Raw genomic sequence first — 16,507 nt, forward strand, 5'->3', positions numbered from 1 at the left:
GTGAACTGAAGATACTGTCAAGTCACTTCTTGACCTGAGCTCTCCTCCCAATTAACGGGACAGAAAGTGCTTTATTTCTACTAAAATGAGTGAGCAGCTTTGACAGTAGTCACACACATGAAGTGTATAAGGTCCACCCACTTTTCATCCCATATCCAGCCAACACCTGACAATTTCTTCCTAAGCTGCAAGAGTACCTATAGTAACAACTTTCATCAAAATCCTGTATGCTTACTGCATATGATAGTAGAGCTCCAAACACGTTATGACATCACAGAAAACTGAAAGGTCTACCTGAAGGTGATAAAAGAGCTTTTGGGGTGCTAAGCGGGGTCTCCTACTCTATGTTATTCAGGAGATCTTGGTGCAGAAGTCCCTATCACAGCAATGAGGCAGAAAAGCAGAGGATCGCAGAGAAGCATGATGATTGCCAAGATGCAGACATAATTTTTATCCACACTGTGACAGAGGTATGTCACGTATAGCACATTAACATAAAAGCGGGGATATGCTGTTCAGGCACGACGCTTCACCCCTTCTCCGTTGAGTTGCAGGAAGGGCAGGGTCTGTATTAGTGATTATTGAAAGATGGCACCACTGCCACTGCACTTACTTCCTGGGGGAGAAGTAACACCTTTTGCATGAGTTAGGGATGAGATAAACCACAGATTTAAATGTCTTGTTTCAGACTGGAAAATGATACAATTAAAACAAACAAACAAACATCCTGAAGCTTGCATTCCCTTCAAAACAGTGGGGGTTTTTTACAACAAACAAAAAAGACAATAAAAAACCCCACTTTCTGCACTACCACCAATTCACTTGTCTCAGTCACTGCCTAATTTTCAGACTCTGAAAGCCTAAGCAGTGCACTCCAAAACAAACTGTTGATCTTATTCTGCAGATGTTGGAACTCTGGGATCAGTGTCTACTTTTACCTAACAACACTCGAGGGATGATGCATATCATGATCTTCACTTACTTGCAAAATTTGAATAGGATCTTCTCAAACACTAAAACTGGTCCTGTGCTGCCAAGTATAGTGAGAGGCTGTCCACCAAAGAGAGAGTAGGCAATTCCAGTCATGGATGCTCCAAACAGTGATTCTATTGCACTCTGAATACAACACAGAGAGAAGTGTCCATAAATTTTCAAACAGTTTTTGCAATGTCTTAGTCTGTAGCCTTCTAAACACTGAAACACCAATATTTAAAGGTGATTCATGCAACAGTAAGAAAATACTAACCACAAACCTAGAAGAGTAAGTTTGTTTTAAAAGTTCAGATTTAACACATACTATACGACCTTCAGTTGCTTCTCCCAGCAGACCACCAAATGTGATGACAGGAGACATGCAAGCACAGTAGAGAAACAAAAATGATGCCAGACACTGCAAACTGAGAGCATCCCTGAAGTCACTCCAGAAGAAGGGAGCTTTTCTTTTTATATCTAAAATCAATCCTCCAAAAAATCTAAAAAAAAAAAAAAAAAATCAAATTAATGAAAAAGGCATACCAAACTTTCTTCCACAGTATTGCTTTAAACATACTGCAGAGAAGCTATTGTTCCTTAATCAAATTATACATACTCTTATAATTCATCCTTCCCAGAAGAAACTTTCTGGGACCCTATCTTGATAGCTTTAATCAGGAAATTGTGTTTTTAAAACAAACTAATTTGCACGTTTCTTTTATAAAATCTTTATCTATCCAGACCCAAAACTTCTGAACAGTTGTTAGCTCCCACGCATAAACCCCTGTTGTTTATTATGTGAAATAATTCTTTGCATTTGTTTAATCAGAGAGCTACCACAGTACCCATTTGCCCACATGTCTACGTATAGAGCTTCACATTCTATATTTGAGAACCTGTTCCTAAATACAATCGATGATAGAATTGAATGTAGGCCACTATTTTCCAAGGAGAAGAACTGTCATCTTTTGTCATTTACACTACACTGAATATAATCAAATATTTAGGAACAGACTCCCCCTTGCAATATACCATACAGTTAAAGTAAATATCCCCACAATGCTCTTTTTCTCAGATACCCGATGTGTCAGATGTTGCTGGGGTAAAGAGCAAGACAAAGTGCCACTATGTCCTAAATATCAGGATGATCCTTCAAGCTGTCAATTACCAGGTTCACCAGTGAAAAGAACGGCTTACAGCCAGACTGGCCATCATCTCCTCTGCCCCACTGTGTACACCAACACTGCAGCTGAATCTTTAGCCTTATGCAGGTAGGAACGATATCTAATATCAAGAGGCAGCAAGGTAACAGGCAAGTCTATCGCACAACTACACTGCACTAAGGCAACCACTGACAGCTGATGCTCTTACACCACACCATACTAGACAAGAGAGCCTAAGTGTTCCTTGGGGCAAATTCTTCCTTCTGCTGTGTGTATATTGCAGCCACCATGGTAATCGTAGCCTCACGTACCAGTACAGATCATGGCTTACTGAGGTAAAAAAGAAATGCTAGAGCTGCACAGCCCAGAAGCTTCAACTACAAAATAGTTGTAAGTATTCATAATACATGGCACAAGACTATTCCCAACTTTTCCTTCAGGCTGTATAAAAATAAGAAACGTTAATCAAGTTTAACAGAGGTCTGATCTTTATAAACAATAAAGAAAGGAGCTTGCAATAAATACAATGTGAAAACTCAAATCCTCTTTCCCTCTCCCCCTCTCTGCAAATTAGCATGTATTGTGCTTTTCAGCTATGTGGTATCAGAAAAAATGCCTGAAAAAAATCATATGCCAAGCCAGTGATTTAAGGGAGAATCAGACCATTATGATTTCCTTGGAAGTGCATCACTTAGAACACTTAAGATTTTGCATATGTTTTCACTAACTTTCCAGTGCGTTGCAGTTCTGGTCCAGAGTGCCCTCCAGGTTGTTCTGGGTCCCCGTGGGCTGCAGTCCCATTTGGCACTCCTGGGATCTTACGCTTCTCCTACCAGAAGGAAAAGATACTTCTCATGGGTCTTGGCAAACAAAACATAATTTTAGCACAGGAAACAGGCTTTGAGAGTTGAAAGACTAAACATGTAAATTTTTTTATAAGATACATCAACATAACCACTTCATAAGTTGTAGAAGAGTTATACAACAGGAAATAGGTAGAAGGAATTGTGGTCTAAGAAATTTAAAGAATCGATCACACAAAATTCTGTATCAGAAAACATTTTAAAGAGTAGCAAGTCAGGCTGCTTTGATCAATTCTTGCAATAAGCTTAGAACAAAAATAAACCATGGCTGTTCAGAATAATTAAAGATGCTCATGACCCCTGAATTTAAGATCTTTAGATACAACTATCTGTCTTTATTCAGGAGAGGACTAGTATTGAACTACACAAAATGTCATCACTATACTATATGCTTGCAAGACAGGAGCTCTCTTAAAGCATATTAACAACAACAAAAAAAGGCCATGCAAAATGTCTATATAGTGACTCAGCTAAATGCTAAATTAACGAGACTTAATTCCACCTAGCAAAAATTCATCACAATGTTTAAAAGTGTCTAAATTTTACAGTATACAAACCTGAGAGGGAACATTTTTAGGTGGTTCTATTCGAATTGTTGGGTCCCACTCTCCAGGAGGAAGAACAGTAACCTGATCAAGAAACTCATCGATCCCAGAGACCAAGTCATTGCGGTCTTTTGCTTTGTAAGCAACATCATGGAACACCTGTGAAAAACGGAGAAGTGTATGTGGGAGGAAGAAGAGATGGGGAAAGGAATACTCTCATAATATTTTTTCATGATGGTCCCTATACTCTGAAATAGAACACACTTGATGCAGTTCCCACCAAACAGTCTCAGCTTCAACTGACTAGAGCTTCTGATACACAGTTTTCACAGAAGTTCCAGCTGCTACAGAAAAACATCCTTACAGATGCTAAACATTCTAGAGATTTTACAGTTTAAAACACAATTAATTCAACTGGAAAGTAACTTTTTAAAATGGAATCTTCTCAGTGAAGATATCCTAGTATGTGAATATTGTTTCTCATTTTGTTATCTCCTTATGGCAGCATAATCTAGGCTGTTACAAGATAACGAAATGAACTAGAATGCTATTTGTGCATCATCAGAATGATTAGTTACACTTCAACTGGATGATTCCACACTGGAGACTCCCTATTACACCTCTTCAGTCAGTACAAAATTACTAAAACCAAGCCAGGAATAAGAATACCTCATCTGTCATTAGTGTTGCAATTGATCTTCCAATCTCATGGTATTGTTGCCCTTTACCCAGTGGTCCAAGAAGAATAAACAAAAATCTGCAAATAGAAAATAAATAAAAAATTGTAAAGGATAGATGGCTGAAAGTAACTACACAAACTACAGAAATACTTATTTAAAAATTGGACTAGAAGAACCTCTAAGACAAATATTATATATAATCTCCTTCAAGATCCTCACACATGCATTTAAACATGAAGCTCTGGTTAGAAAAAATGTGAAAATAACTTCCAAAAATATACCATAAGCTTCACAGTCAGACTTGATTGAGACTATCAAAACCTCCTTACATAATGAACCTTATCTTACATAATAAATATATGCAACTATAACTATGTACAGAACACATCAACATTAATTTATTTAACTCTGTTAATTGAACAGAATCAACTGTTTTATGGTAGTAGTATTGTTGCAATATTGGAGAAGTTAAATTATCCCTGAACAGAAATCATTTTTACATCATTCTTACTGCCATTAAGGTTCTAGACAGCCTCTACTCTAGACTTGGGGCTAGAAAGGTTCTATAAAAGGCAGAGGATAGGTTCAAATGAAATAACTGAAGTTTGGTGGGTTTTTTGTGGGAAGTTGGGGGCGGTTACAAGGAAAGGCGTCAAAAGGTTTTTTCAAAGCCAACTCAGTCCCTCAATGTCCTTTACACACATACAAAAATTAGAAAAGACAAAAAGGTCATATCCAAAGTAACTACAACTTAAAGAAAATTTTATACTGTTTATCTGACTAGGAGCAAGGATCTGAGTCTCAGCATTGCATTTCATAGCATAACACTCCAGCCTGTCACAAACAAATAGAATATACTACTGCCTTCTGTCAGAATTCTACTTTTATAGAAACTAAAAGAGGGAAGGGGAAAGAGAGACAGAATCTGTGTAGAAACATATGCACAGATACTAAAAAAAGCGAGGGACTGCAATAATAGTTAAGTCAGTGAACTCAGATATGGGAGAATCACTTTGGAGCTTTGATCTAAATCAACCCCAGCAGGAAGTAATATATCTGCAGATCTATTTAAATGCTTTCGATTTGACTACAAACTCTATTTTAGATGTTTTTTAAAAAGTCTGCATAATTTGTTCTCAGAACCAAAGTACTTCACAAGAAGAAGTTTCAACTTAGAAAAAATTAATTTAATAAAAATGTATGGTTAAAAGACATGTTCACTACCATGCAAGTATCTACAAAGTAACTTTTACGAGAGCATGGTATTTACAGCACGTTCGTCATCCATTCACTATCCCTAGTCAATCAAATCACATAGTTTGTTTTTTCCCCTTACTCAATTCCTTCTTCATTTTTTTTCTTCTGGACATAATTCAGCTATTCTAAGAAACTGAATATTTCACCTTAGTATTTCATCTGCAGTATTACCAGTTTGCATAGAATAAACTGTGTGTTGTAACCTAACAAGCTCTCTTTTCTACTTCTGCAAAGAACGACTATCTGCACACACAAACGGTGTTTTTCTGAATATACCCGTACATCATGTAAAGGAGTGGACTGATGTCTCTAAAACATGTCTTTCTTAAAGAAAGAACCAAATCCATAACTGAATAAATGACAAAGTTGAAAGTCACATCACCCTGTCTCCACAAGGTACTCAGAAAAACATGAAGAGAAATAAATCCAACTGTACCTTGTTGGAATCGGAACTTCAGCTAGTCCCGTAAGCAGCACTGCAGGAGATAACCTAACAAAAGCAACAACTGCACGGTCCAGGAACTCCAATTCACCAACTAAGATGTTTGATGCTTCAGCTCCAGGTGGTATCTTTTTCATAAAGTGTAGGTCAACCTGGAAAAAGTATATTAAATTACAATCTAAAAGCTATTCACACAGATTTTTCCCCATTTTTTTGACAGAGACTTTCTTGTCACTGCACTATAATCTTAGTTACTGTAATTATAGAGTTTCTACTATTCTTGTCTGCTGAATGATTTTTTTAAATAAAAATATTTCCCAAAACCAAATAGCTGGTCTTTCATTATTTGACTAATTTTTCTTGGAAACATAATTAAAGTAATGCAGAATTAATTTATAAAGACAACAAATCACATTCAAAATCTTGTTAAGAATACGGTATTAATTTCCTTTAATACATTTTATCAATAATTCATCACAGCATCAATAATTTATAACAGCAGAAGAAATGAGACACCTTATTTTTCCATAATTAACAATTCTAGAAATCATTGTGCTGGTTTTGGCTGCGATAGAGTTATTTTTCTTCATAGTAGCTAGTATGGGGCTGTGGTTTGGATTTGTGCTGAAAACAGTGTTGATAATACAAAGATGGTTTAGTTACTGTTGAGCAGTGCTTACACAGAGTCAAGGGCTTTTCTACTTCTCACAGCACCCCACCAGTGAGTAGGCTGGGGATGCACAAGAAGTTGGGAGGGGACACAGCTGGGACAGCTGACCTCAACTGACCAAAGAGACATTCCATACCATATGATGTCATGCTCAGCATACAAAGTTGGGGGAAGAGGAAGTAAGGGGAGGACATTCTGAGTGATGGCATTTGTCTTCCCAAGTAACCATTACGTGCAATGGAGCCCTGCTTTCCTGGAGATCGCTGAACACCTGCCTGCCGATGGGAAGCAGTGAATGAATTCCTTGTTTTGCTTTGCTTGTGTCCACAGCTCTTGCTTTAGTTATTAAACTGTCTTTATCTCAACCCACGAGTTTGCCCACTTCCACTCTTCCGATTCTCTCCCCCATCCCGCCAGGGTGGGGAGTGAGAGAGCGACTGCATGGTGCTTAGCTAGTGGCTGGGGCTAAACCACAACAGTCTTTTTTGGCATCCAACATAGGGTTCGAAATAATGACAGATTTGATTTGAATGTGCTAGATCAAATTTATAGCTGTTACTGCTGTTTAGCTATTAATTGGCAGGCTCCTGTGCTTGCCATGGGGCTTGCTTGCCCTACTGTATAGTAGAGTCTAGTGTTTGTTAAGTGGCTACTTTTTGCTTCCACTGTTTGCTGTAGTGCTGTACTGCACATCATCTTACTGTGCTGTGCCTGGGAGCATTCTGATAACAGCAACGACAATGCCCCTGGGCTGGCAGATGGCCAGGGCATCACTGCTGTTTCTACGCTGCTGTACTGGACCAACTGGAACTCCAGTGGGAACTCAAGTCCAAGGGACTGCGAGCTGCGGATGAGCCCATGCGGGAGCAGGACACTCCAAAGCGTCTGTGGCCATGGTTATGTCTGTGCCACAGCAGCTACACCTCTGAAGGGATTGTGGCCCAAGGATAAGTCCACACTGGAGAAGGTACACCTTGAAGCATCAGTGGCTGTGCACGGGGTCATGCTGGAGCACCTCAAAGCATGTGGCCATGGATAAGCCCACGACAGAGCAGGTTTACTTCTGAAGGGACTGTGACTGTGGGTAAGGCCACACTGGAACTGGTGTATCTCTGAAGGCATCATGGCCCACAGAGAAAGCCATGCTGGAAGAGGTGCAGCTGTGGCTATGGACAAGTCTATGCTGCAGCAGGTATACCCTGGAGAGACTGTGGCTCATAGATAAGGCTCCACTTGGAGTAGGTACACCCCTAACAGACTGCAGTCTGTGGAGCAGGGCAAGGGGAGCAGTTCATTGTAATGTTAAACCTGATGGTCTCATCCAAAGGGACCAAGGTGCAGATTGTAATGGATATTCCCTTAAATTGTTGTAACCCATGATTTGAATTGCACGTTATGGAAATTACTATAGCAGGAACCAACGGAGGGCATGCCTTACAAGAAGTAGTGCAAGTGCAGCAGTGACCTGGCTATGGTGTCCAGTAACTCCATGCAACACACTCTTGTCCTGAGTGACCACCGTAACACATGGAGCCCAAAGTCATGGACTAAATGAACCCAGTGGACATTTTGTGTACATTTACAGACATTTTACAGACTTTTACAGGGATGGTCCACAGACTAAGGGAATGATATCTGTGTATTGTATCAAAGAATGGGAAGGAGAATGGTGGTTAATGAGGTTGTATTGGATAGCATGGTCCCTGAGCATGATGTAAATGGTATGGAATAAGAGGTGGAGAATGTGCTGGGTTTGGCTGGGATAGAGTTAATTTTCTTCATAGCAGCTAGGTATGGGGCTATGTTTTAGATTTGTGCTGAAAACAGTGTTGATAATACAGAGATGTTTTAGTTATCACTAAGCAGTGCTTACACAGTCAAGGCCTTTTCTGCTTCTCACACCACCCACAACGATCATGAATTCATCGTTCATAGTTGCTGTATTATAATCTCAATGAGAAGAACAACAGGTTCCACTACACATAATTTTCCTTCTACTACTCTGAGATGTATTTTTGTTTTCAGATTTAATGGAAGACAGTCGCCCTTCTGCTGAAAATGACAGAAAATAAGCTATGACCATGATTGCCTCAAGAGTAAACTGAAAGAGCAAAGCAGAATAAAAACTCTGGGGTTTTAAGGAAGTGATGCTGACTTTTACAGGAAAGGTAGGAAAAGACAAAGAAACAGCTTCATCAGGACACTGGCATATAAGCTCAAGGTATTTGCCTAGGAATGTGTTCATTTGTATTTATTTCCTCAGTTATCAGTCTAGAATTTACTCTGTAACAAAGATCAACATGGAGTAATAGAGTATATAATGTATGTTTGATTTCATTATGCACCAGTATTGTCTACATTTCAAGATGCATGAATTTTGTCATTTGCTTTCCTTTTATTAATCTAAACACAACAACAGCAACCAAATCCAATATAAACTGTTAAAGTGGACCATTTTAATGTCTATCTTACAGCCATCTGTCAGTACTAGTTTGCATAGTTTTTGGTAATATTTAGAAAATTGTTTTCTTGCAAATGGCTCTGGCACTAAATCAGAAATCAGATATAACACAGTTGCCTGTGTAATGAAATCTTATTTCCCTGAGATCACAAAGAGATATCTAATGCTACCCTAAGCTACTCTAGAACGACAACCAAACACCTCACAAAGGTAAACAAGCATCAGATCAACCTTGAAGGCTGGAGTCCAAGTACTTTTTCAAGGTAAAATATCAGTAAGGTAAATTCTGTTCCCCACTCAAATAACAAAATAACTCTTCAGGGTTAAATACAAAACCCAAATAGATTCACTTTGCACCTCATTTTGGTGTCATAGGTCATTTACAGTTGAGAGAAAGGAAGTAGTCATTCCGGTACATAGCAATGTGCATTCCGTACCGATTTTACCTTGTGAAAGGATTTAACATTTAATAATTGATGCCTCATGTACAACATGCTACAGTTGTCACCTTAAGGTCCCACTAACATAACAGATCACAGGATCAAGATTCAAATCTGAAATAAACATTCAGTCTCCTGTCTACCAGAAGTATTTCCAGATACAGTACAGTGTTTCCTGTACTATTTATCAGCTTGAGATTCCAAAACCATTTAGCTAGTGAACAGAGTCCCAGTTGAAAGGAAAGTAACTGGCAGAGAAGCATCCAACTGGGCAAATACACCCGAACCCCAGGTGTTGCTTCCACTACATAATGAGAGCAGAGATGGCCCTGGAGTGAGTTTGGGGCAATGGCAGAAGCTACATCCTTTGAATGCTTCGTCTAACCTACCCATCATATATCTCTTATCCTAAGAGGTCTTGAGCTGGATAGACGTCATCTGCATCTTAATCTGCACCCAACCTGTGCCACATTCATGACCTGGCACTAAATAGTCCCAGCAAGCTCCAATTAAACATAAAACTAAATAATTAACGTGGAGGCTATCCCCCTCCAGGGCAATTCAAGGACTGAAAATGGTGGTGGGGGCCTCCACTAGAATCAAACATAAATTGACATGAAGACAAACAGAAAATACACAACACCACTTCTTAGAAAAGCCCTGACACATATTAATCAAGTGTATTTATAAGCAGGGCCAACCAGTATTCAAAACCAAGTCAATTATTTCACATGGCACTTGAAAGACCAAACTCTGTCAGCACAGGACTGGGGTTTGATTCAGAAATACTGTTTCCATGTGGAGCATAGGAACGTTGCCCTGACAAACGACGTGGGTGCAGTCTCTTTATGCATTTCGTATTTCAGGACAACTAGGGTCCTCTGCATAGGAAGCAGAGACCAGCCAGTTGCAGCTGTTAAACTACCATTCCCATCCTGCTCAGACACAGGATAAAGTGGTGCTGTGACAGATCACCTTCGTATCGCCCCAGGAATACAAAGTCCTCTTCCTCTGGGGACACCATGAGGAGTGACACATTTACAAGTACAAACATCAGAAACTACGTCTCCCTCTCTGTGCTACTGAAGTAACAGTCAAGAATGCTTTTAGTGATTGTGTCTCCCATTATTCATAAATAGATACCGATACAATCAACACAGCCTCAGTGCTGTATTCAGATTAAGTCAGCTTTTTCCATCAGCTCCAAAATTTGGAATATTAGAAGTAGCTGAAGGGAGATACATTAGCAAGGAAAGAATATGTGAGGTAGTCAAAGGTGCTTTTTTGAAGAAGATAAATGAAATTAATATGTGGGACAAAATTAGAGCAAGAAATCACAATACTCAAGAGAAAATTAGTGTACTGCTCTACTTTCCTCTCAATCTGTGCATGTAATTCCAATTATAACCGTTGGGAGTTATTGCAATAGCACGTTTCAAGGGGAAATTGTACTTTACTTCTCTATCTTCAAAAGTATAAATGGATCTACTTAAAGGCAATCAAAAAAGGTATTTAAATTACAATCCTTCACCATTATTTCATTCCTGCAAACAAAAGTTGTTTCTTTCATATTCCTGACATCCTTGCTGGTATCTAACACTGCTGAGGCTAGCCTCTTCTCAGGCCAGTTTAAATAGGAAGAGCTCTTTTGATCAGCAAAGCTACAAAAACAGTGAGTGAAGGATCAAATGATGCAGCCTCCATTCTTGTTTAACACAAACATCATGCAGCTAGATAACAGACTGGGATTTTGATCCTGCAACACTCAAAGCAACTGGGGAAATGTGCAAGAAAAGCACTACTAAAAGTCATGTCATTCCTTTGGGTTGCTATGCTTTGTGCACTACTTAATTTTGAATAGACAGCTTTATTTATATTTGATAGCCTTTACAAAATTTTACATCTTGATATTAGAACACTTGTCAAAACAATTAGTTTTAGTTAACACTTTTAATCTAAATAGCAGGAAACCAAAATCATACTTGACTTTTTAAAGCATTATAATCCTTATTTTAAATATTTTAAAGTATTAGCATTCAATTTTTAACAACTTGTCATTGTTTACAGATCTCCTTGCTGCCTCTGTAGAAATGTGGTCGGTAATACATCCCCAGCCAGCCTCCCTTCTTCTCACTGTCTTTGACAAAAAGATCTGTTTCCCATCTTTATTCCAGCCATACACCGTTCCTAGGCTGGCATGTTCAGTCAAGAATTCAAATGGTGCAAATAGCTACTGCTGCTAGGAAATAAGTCTGGCACCAGATGGAGCAATCACATAACTCTACTTTTAGCTCAGTTGCACTAACATGAAGATTCAACAGACTCAAAGTGCTGTTCTTCAGAATTTTGGTTTAAATCACCTTTCTTCACTTACTCAACCTTTGTTGTATTAATGTGTCAGCTGAAGTCATCTATCCCTGTCAGGTCTGTCATCTGTATCTAATGTGACAGTTTGTTTTAGGTACATACAGACTTTTTAAACAAATTAGGATTCTCCTTTACATTAAAGCTGAGAAACTGTTTGCTTTTCTTTGCTATCTAACATTGAACTGTCATTGCAATCTCCAATACTGAACAGTTAACATCTTTTGTGAAGTGTACTGAAATATCTTGGCTTGCCAGAAGAATTAAGTTATAGGTTTACAGAAACACATTCTGTTTGAGACATCTGGAATCCACGAGTTCAGGTTATAAAAAGCATAGTTTGCATTCATGCATTACTTCTACAAAAAGTAAAAATATGAGAGGTAAATTGAATTACAAGAATTCTGAATTACTTTCCTGCTTAGATAATTTTCTGTTAATTTGTAAAAAATCCCGCTACAAATATACACCTGTGATATCGTCATGCAATAAATTTATCTATGTTCCTAAACTGTGATTTCCTGTTGCCAATAATTTACCAAGGAAATGAAAAATTCTTGTTTGTTATATACAAACTGTGTTGCAGTGCACACAAAACTTTAATGCTGAAGTCAAATTTGCACTTCACAGTTTTTCCTGATTCACACGGATTCATTTAATCTAAATGATCTATTTGGTAGTCAGGAAGCTCTCTTCACCATCAATGAACACTTACCTTGCTAAAGTCAACGGTGCTGTTTTCTCTGCTCACATCATTTTTGTTTTCAATGCAGGCTGGAGCAGACTGTGGGGAAACAATCTGACCTGCTAAAAAAAGTACCGTTATTACAGAATACTAACGATTACTTCTATAAATAAAGCAACATCTAATGAAGTAGTTGTTAAAGAACTACATACATTTCATATCATACATATATGAAGCATCTAAACATGGCATTTTAATTAAAGACTTATTTAGAATACCACATTCTCAAAACACAGAACGCGCAGTGAGGAATGGGAGAACATACTTTAGAAAATGTAAAAGATACTCTTGAATATTGGAAGACAAATTTTCTATGCCAATTAAAGCTTACAATTTTTAAAATATTATATTGAGGATAGTCCTGCATTCATATAGTAATTTGAGGAGCTGCCAGTTTTGGGCAATATCTGTCTACAAGAATACTCCTCACTGAATAAAACAGGATTACTAATTTCCATAAATTTACTCATGTGTATAAGAATTTCCTGATTATAACAACAACTATAACACCCAGCATAAAAGTGGGCTGCTGTAAAAATAGATGTATTGGAAATTAAAATGATTTAAAAACTCAGTATTGAACAATGCGATTATTGACATGTGTAAAACAAATGTTTCAGCAAACATATTTTCAAAAATATCCAGTGAGGATTTTGTATTTTACAGAAGTTTTAAAAATATCTCAAAATGAGAAGTGTTTAAACATGCCTCAGTCTCGTGTAAGCAAACAGTAAGCCTTGCGACCAACAAAATTTTGCCAATGACAGCTGAAAAACAGGATTAAGTAACAAGTATGTGTCACATAAAGCATATTTTTACTTAATGCCAACATTGCCCCTGTGCATGGCCAGAGGCCACCATGCACATACTGAGGGTGTGGGGCTGGTAACAGGACAGCACACAAACCCCACTGGGTGACGGGCCATTCCCTGCTTGCCTTCGCTCTTCCTCCCTCCCTGACATGGCAGGAGCCACGCACAGCTCTGAACACCACAGGAAAAAGTACCAAATATATGAGCCAACTATCTCTTACTGCCCTAACACACACCCAGGAGTAACTACATAGTCCAACTGGCCCAGAGTCAGCATCTCATGCCCAGCATATATTTGTTTCCATAGCAAATAAAGTCTCTCAGATGACTGAGAAATGACGATGTGAAAACATTGGTTCTGGTGAAAATCAACCTAAACTTGCACAGTAACAAAGACCGTATGTTCACAATACTTGAAGATGAAGACAGGCTGAAAGTCCTAAGCTAGGCACATCATCTGGGGCAATTCAACAATCCACAGTGTGTCCCCTCACACTGCTTTTACACCCACTTGCAGTCCAAGCATGTCCTCAGCCACAGCCAGGAAACAGAGTGCTTCCCAGTCTGAACAGGACAGGAGAATGTCAACCATTGCCAACATACCGAAGTACCCAGCTTCCGCCACAGCTGAGCACCACAGTATCCCTGTCTATGTCTGGTCACGAATTCCCAGTTGAAACACTTGCTTAAGGAAAAGGCTGGTTTTCATGAAAATGAACATCTCATTTTCCACTAGGCAAATCTCCCATGACACAGAAGTTTTTAGACTCTTGCACTGCATCCTAGTAGCATTATCCAGAGAGATTTCACTTTGATTAGGAGGTACAGGAACAGAATGTTTTACAATATATTGCCAGAAATCTTATTAGTAAATGTATCAATCTTTAAAATTTAAATATGTCTATTTTCTCTGCTTCAGGATAAGGACAGATCAAAACACGAATAAAAATTAGGGCTTTTGTTCAGTGCTACAGTGAAATAAACAGAGAATGGCAAAAAAGCAGACATGACAAGCTTGTTAACCTAACCAAGTAGATAAAACTGAGTCAGAATTAGACTTTTACATATGACAAGAATAAAGGATTGATTTCAGAAAGCAACGTATTAATGTAACTTAAAAGAATTCACATTAAAAAAGACTATTAAATCCTAAATGTCACAAAAGGCAGCTTTTGCTGCCAGAAATTATTAAACATACAAGATGCCTGTAATGGTCATTCAATTTGTCTGTTTTAATTAGAACTTAAAACCACTAAACCACTGAGTTCCATCATTGTTACACCATCACCTTTACACTATGTATCCCCATACACTACTTCGCACTGTAATTTTTTTCTGTATTGCTAATTTAGCAGTCTTAGAATTATTTTCATTAGAATCAGCCTGTAGTATTATAACTATTAAAAATAATCAATGCATAATTTTATTTCTGTACTATTTTTGAGATTTTAATAATGTAACAAAAAACCCTTCCACTAATTCTAATAGAGAAGCCATGAAATGTTCAGGGAAAATTTCAGCCCTAAGTTACTCCCAGAAAACTTTAAATCTAGTAACGTTAAACCTTAACTCTTAATTTCTTCCTTTTAGACACTCCTCTATATTCTAGGATCTATAATAGGGAAATACTTGTAATAATTACTCATACTAGTATACATACTATGCTATAAAGATGTTACAGGAAAGCAACAGAAATAGTAGTTCATTATATTTCTGTTGCTAATTAGGGATTTACTTTTTTTTTTTTTTTTTTTGACCCAAAAATTCAGGAAAATGAGCACAGGGATATCTGCCAGGGAGATAAAAATATTGACCAAGAAAGGAGTCAGAGCATGGACTGCCTGTTATAAATACTGAAGTTTTAACATCATAATTGGAGGTGTCAAAAGCCTCTAATCAATTAGCATAACACCCCAAAGGCTAACTTTTAAACATTTTGTCCACTTTTCTTTTAGGAGAAAAATATGTAAAAATATACATAGTAGGAAATAAAAGCCACAACCAGTAAGAATGTGAAGTTTATAAGAATAGCATATGTTCTTTTTCTGTGCCAAAAGAAGACCTCAAACTTTGATTTACCCATATGCTGGAGTAATCTGAAAGAACACAAGTTTTACCTTGAGGCAGTAAGAGATGTTTAAATAGCTCTGCAACTTAAGACAGCTTTCTGGATCTTGGAACAAGAAGTTTGGGGTTTTTACTGTATTGAAAAATAATCAAAGATACTAGGCAGACAAGACAGGTAATTTAACTTTTCACATGATAGTCACAGGGAAAGTTTTTTTTAAAGAGTATCTAAAACCACTGCAGGATGTGTGTTTCTTATGCAGCAATACAGTTGGTAAAATGCAGATCTGGAACTTGGTCTCTGTGTGGCCCTTCAAGAGAAAGTAAGACAAAAAGTACTGGGTTTTGGAGGGATTTTTGCTCCTATACATTTAGTTTGTTAAATGCCTATATATTTTGCACTAGATAGTAGGTAGATGCAGTGGTATAGCGGCCCTCTCCCTAGGACAGGAGTGCAACACTACACAGTTATTTTTATATTTGGTAGCTTCTTCTACTTCTCAGCTATGAAGCCACAAAAATCCATAAATTAATTTAATTTTGTGTATAATTTCATGTTGACTTAAAGGAAATGTCTTTGGGGTGACAGCTGTTAAGCACGTGAGTAATTCCCAATAGGGTAGGACCAAAAGCATACTGATGGCAACATAGTGAACATTTGCATCACCATGCTACGCTGGTTTTCCAATGTCATTAAAAACAGTCAGTTTGTTCAAGTGTGTTGGCAACTATATATGTGCTTTATCCTCAAGCTGCTTTTAATTTCAGCAACTGATTGTTACCTCTGAAGGAAGGACACAGTTCTCAGCACCATGATGGTCCCATGAAGCAACAAGCAATTAAAGAGCTATGTGAATGAAGAGGCGAATCATAGAATTGTTCAGGTTGGAAAAGACCTTTAAGATCACCAAGTTCAACTGTTAACCTAGCACTACAAGTCCACCACTAAACCATGTCCCTAAGTGCCACATCTACAGGTCTTTTAAATACCTCCAGGATGGTGACTCAACTACTTCCCTGGGCAGC

General features: G+C 38.0%; 1 protein-coding gene across 6 annotated transcripts in view; it reads right to left on the bottom strand.

Moving 5' to 3' along the window:
* The window catches only part of SLC4A10 (solute carrier family 4 member 10), a 192,495-nt gene that overhangs the window by 33,775 nt on the left and 142,213 nt on the right, over nt 1–16,507 (bottom strand). For 5 of the 6 annotated variants that reach the window (XM_075756822.1, XM_075756817.1, XM_075756816.1 and 2 more), the window contains 7 exons: nt 12,573–12,664; nt 5,917–6,074; nt 4,213–4,300; nt 3,556–3,702; nt 2,864–2,964; nt 1,298–1,472; nt 983–1,116 (listed from right to left, as the gene is read on the bottom strand). In XM_075756822.1, coding sequence (XP_075612937.1) covers nt 983–1,116; nt 1,298–1,472; nt 2,864–2,964; nt 3,556–3,702; nt 4,213–4,300; nt 5,917–6,074; nt 12,573–12,664 — 895 coding nt within the window. The remainder of the gene's footprint in view (nt 1–982; nt 1,117–1,297; nt 1,473–2,863; nt 2,965–3,555; nt 3,703–4,212; nt 4,301–5,916; nt 6,075–12,572; nt 12,665–16,507) is intronic. The other variant, XM_075756819.1, reaches the window with a different exon arrangement.

This window comes from Balearica regulorum, chromosome 6 (genome assembly GCF_011004875.1).
Source record: "Balearica regulorum gibbericeps isolate bBalReg1 chromosome 6, bBalReg1.pri, whole genome shotgun sequence".
Lineage (NCBI taxonomy): Eukaryota > Metazoa > Chordata > Aves > Gruiformes > Gruidae > Balearica > Balearica regulorum.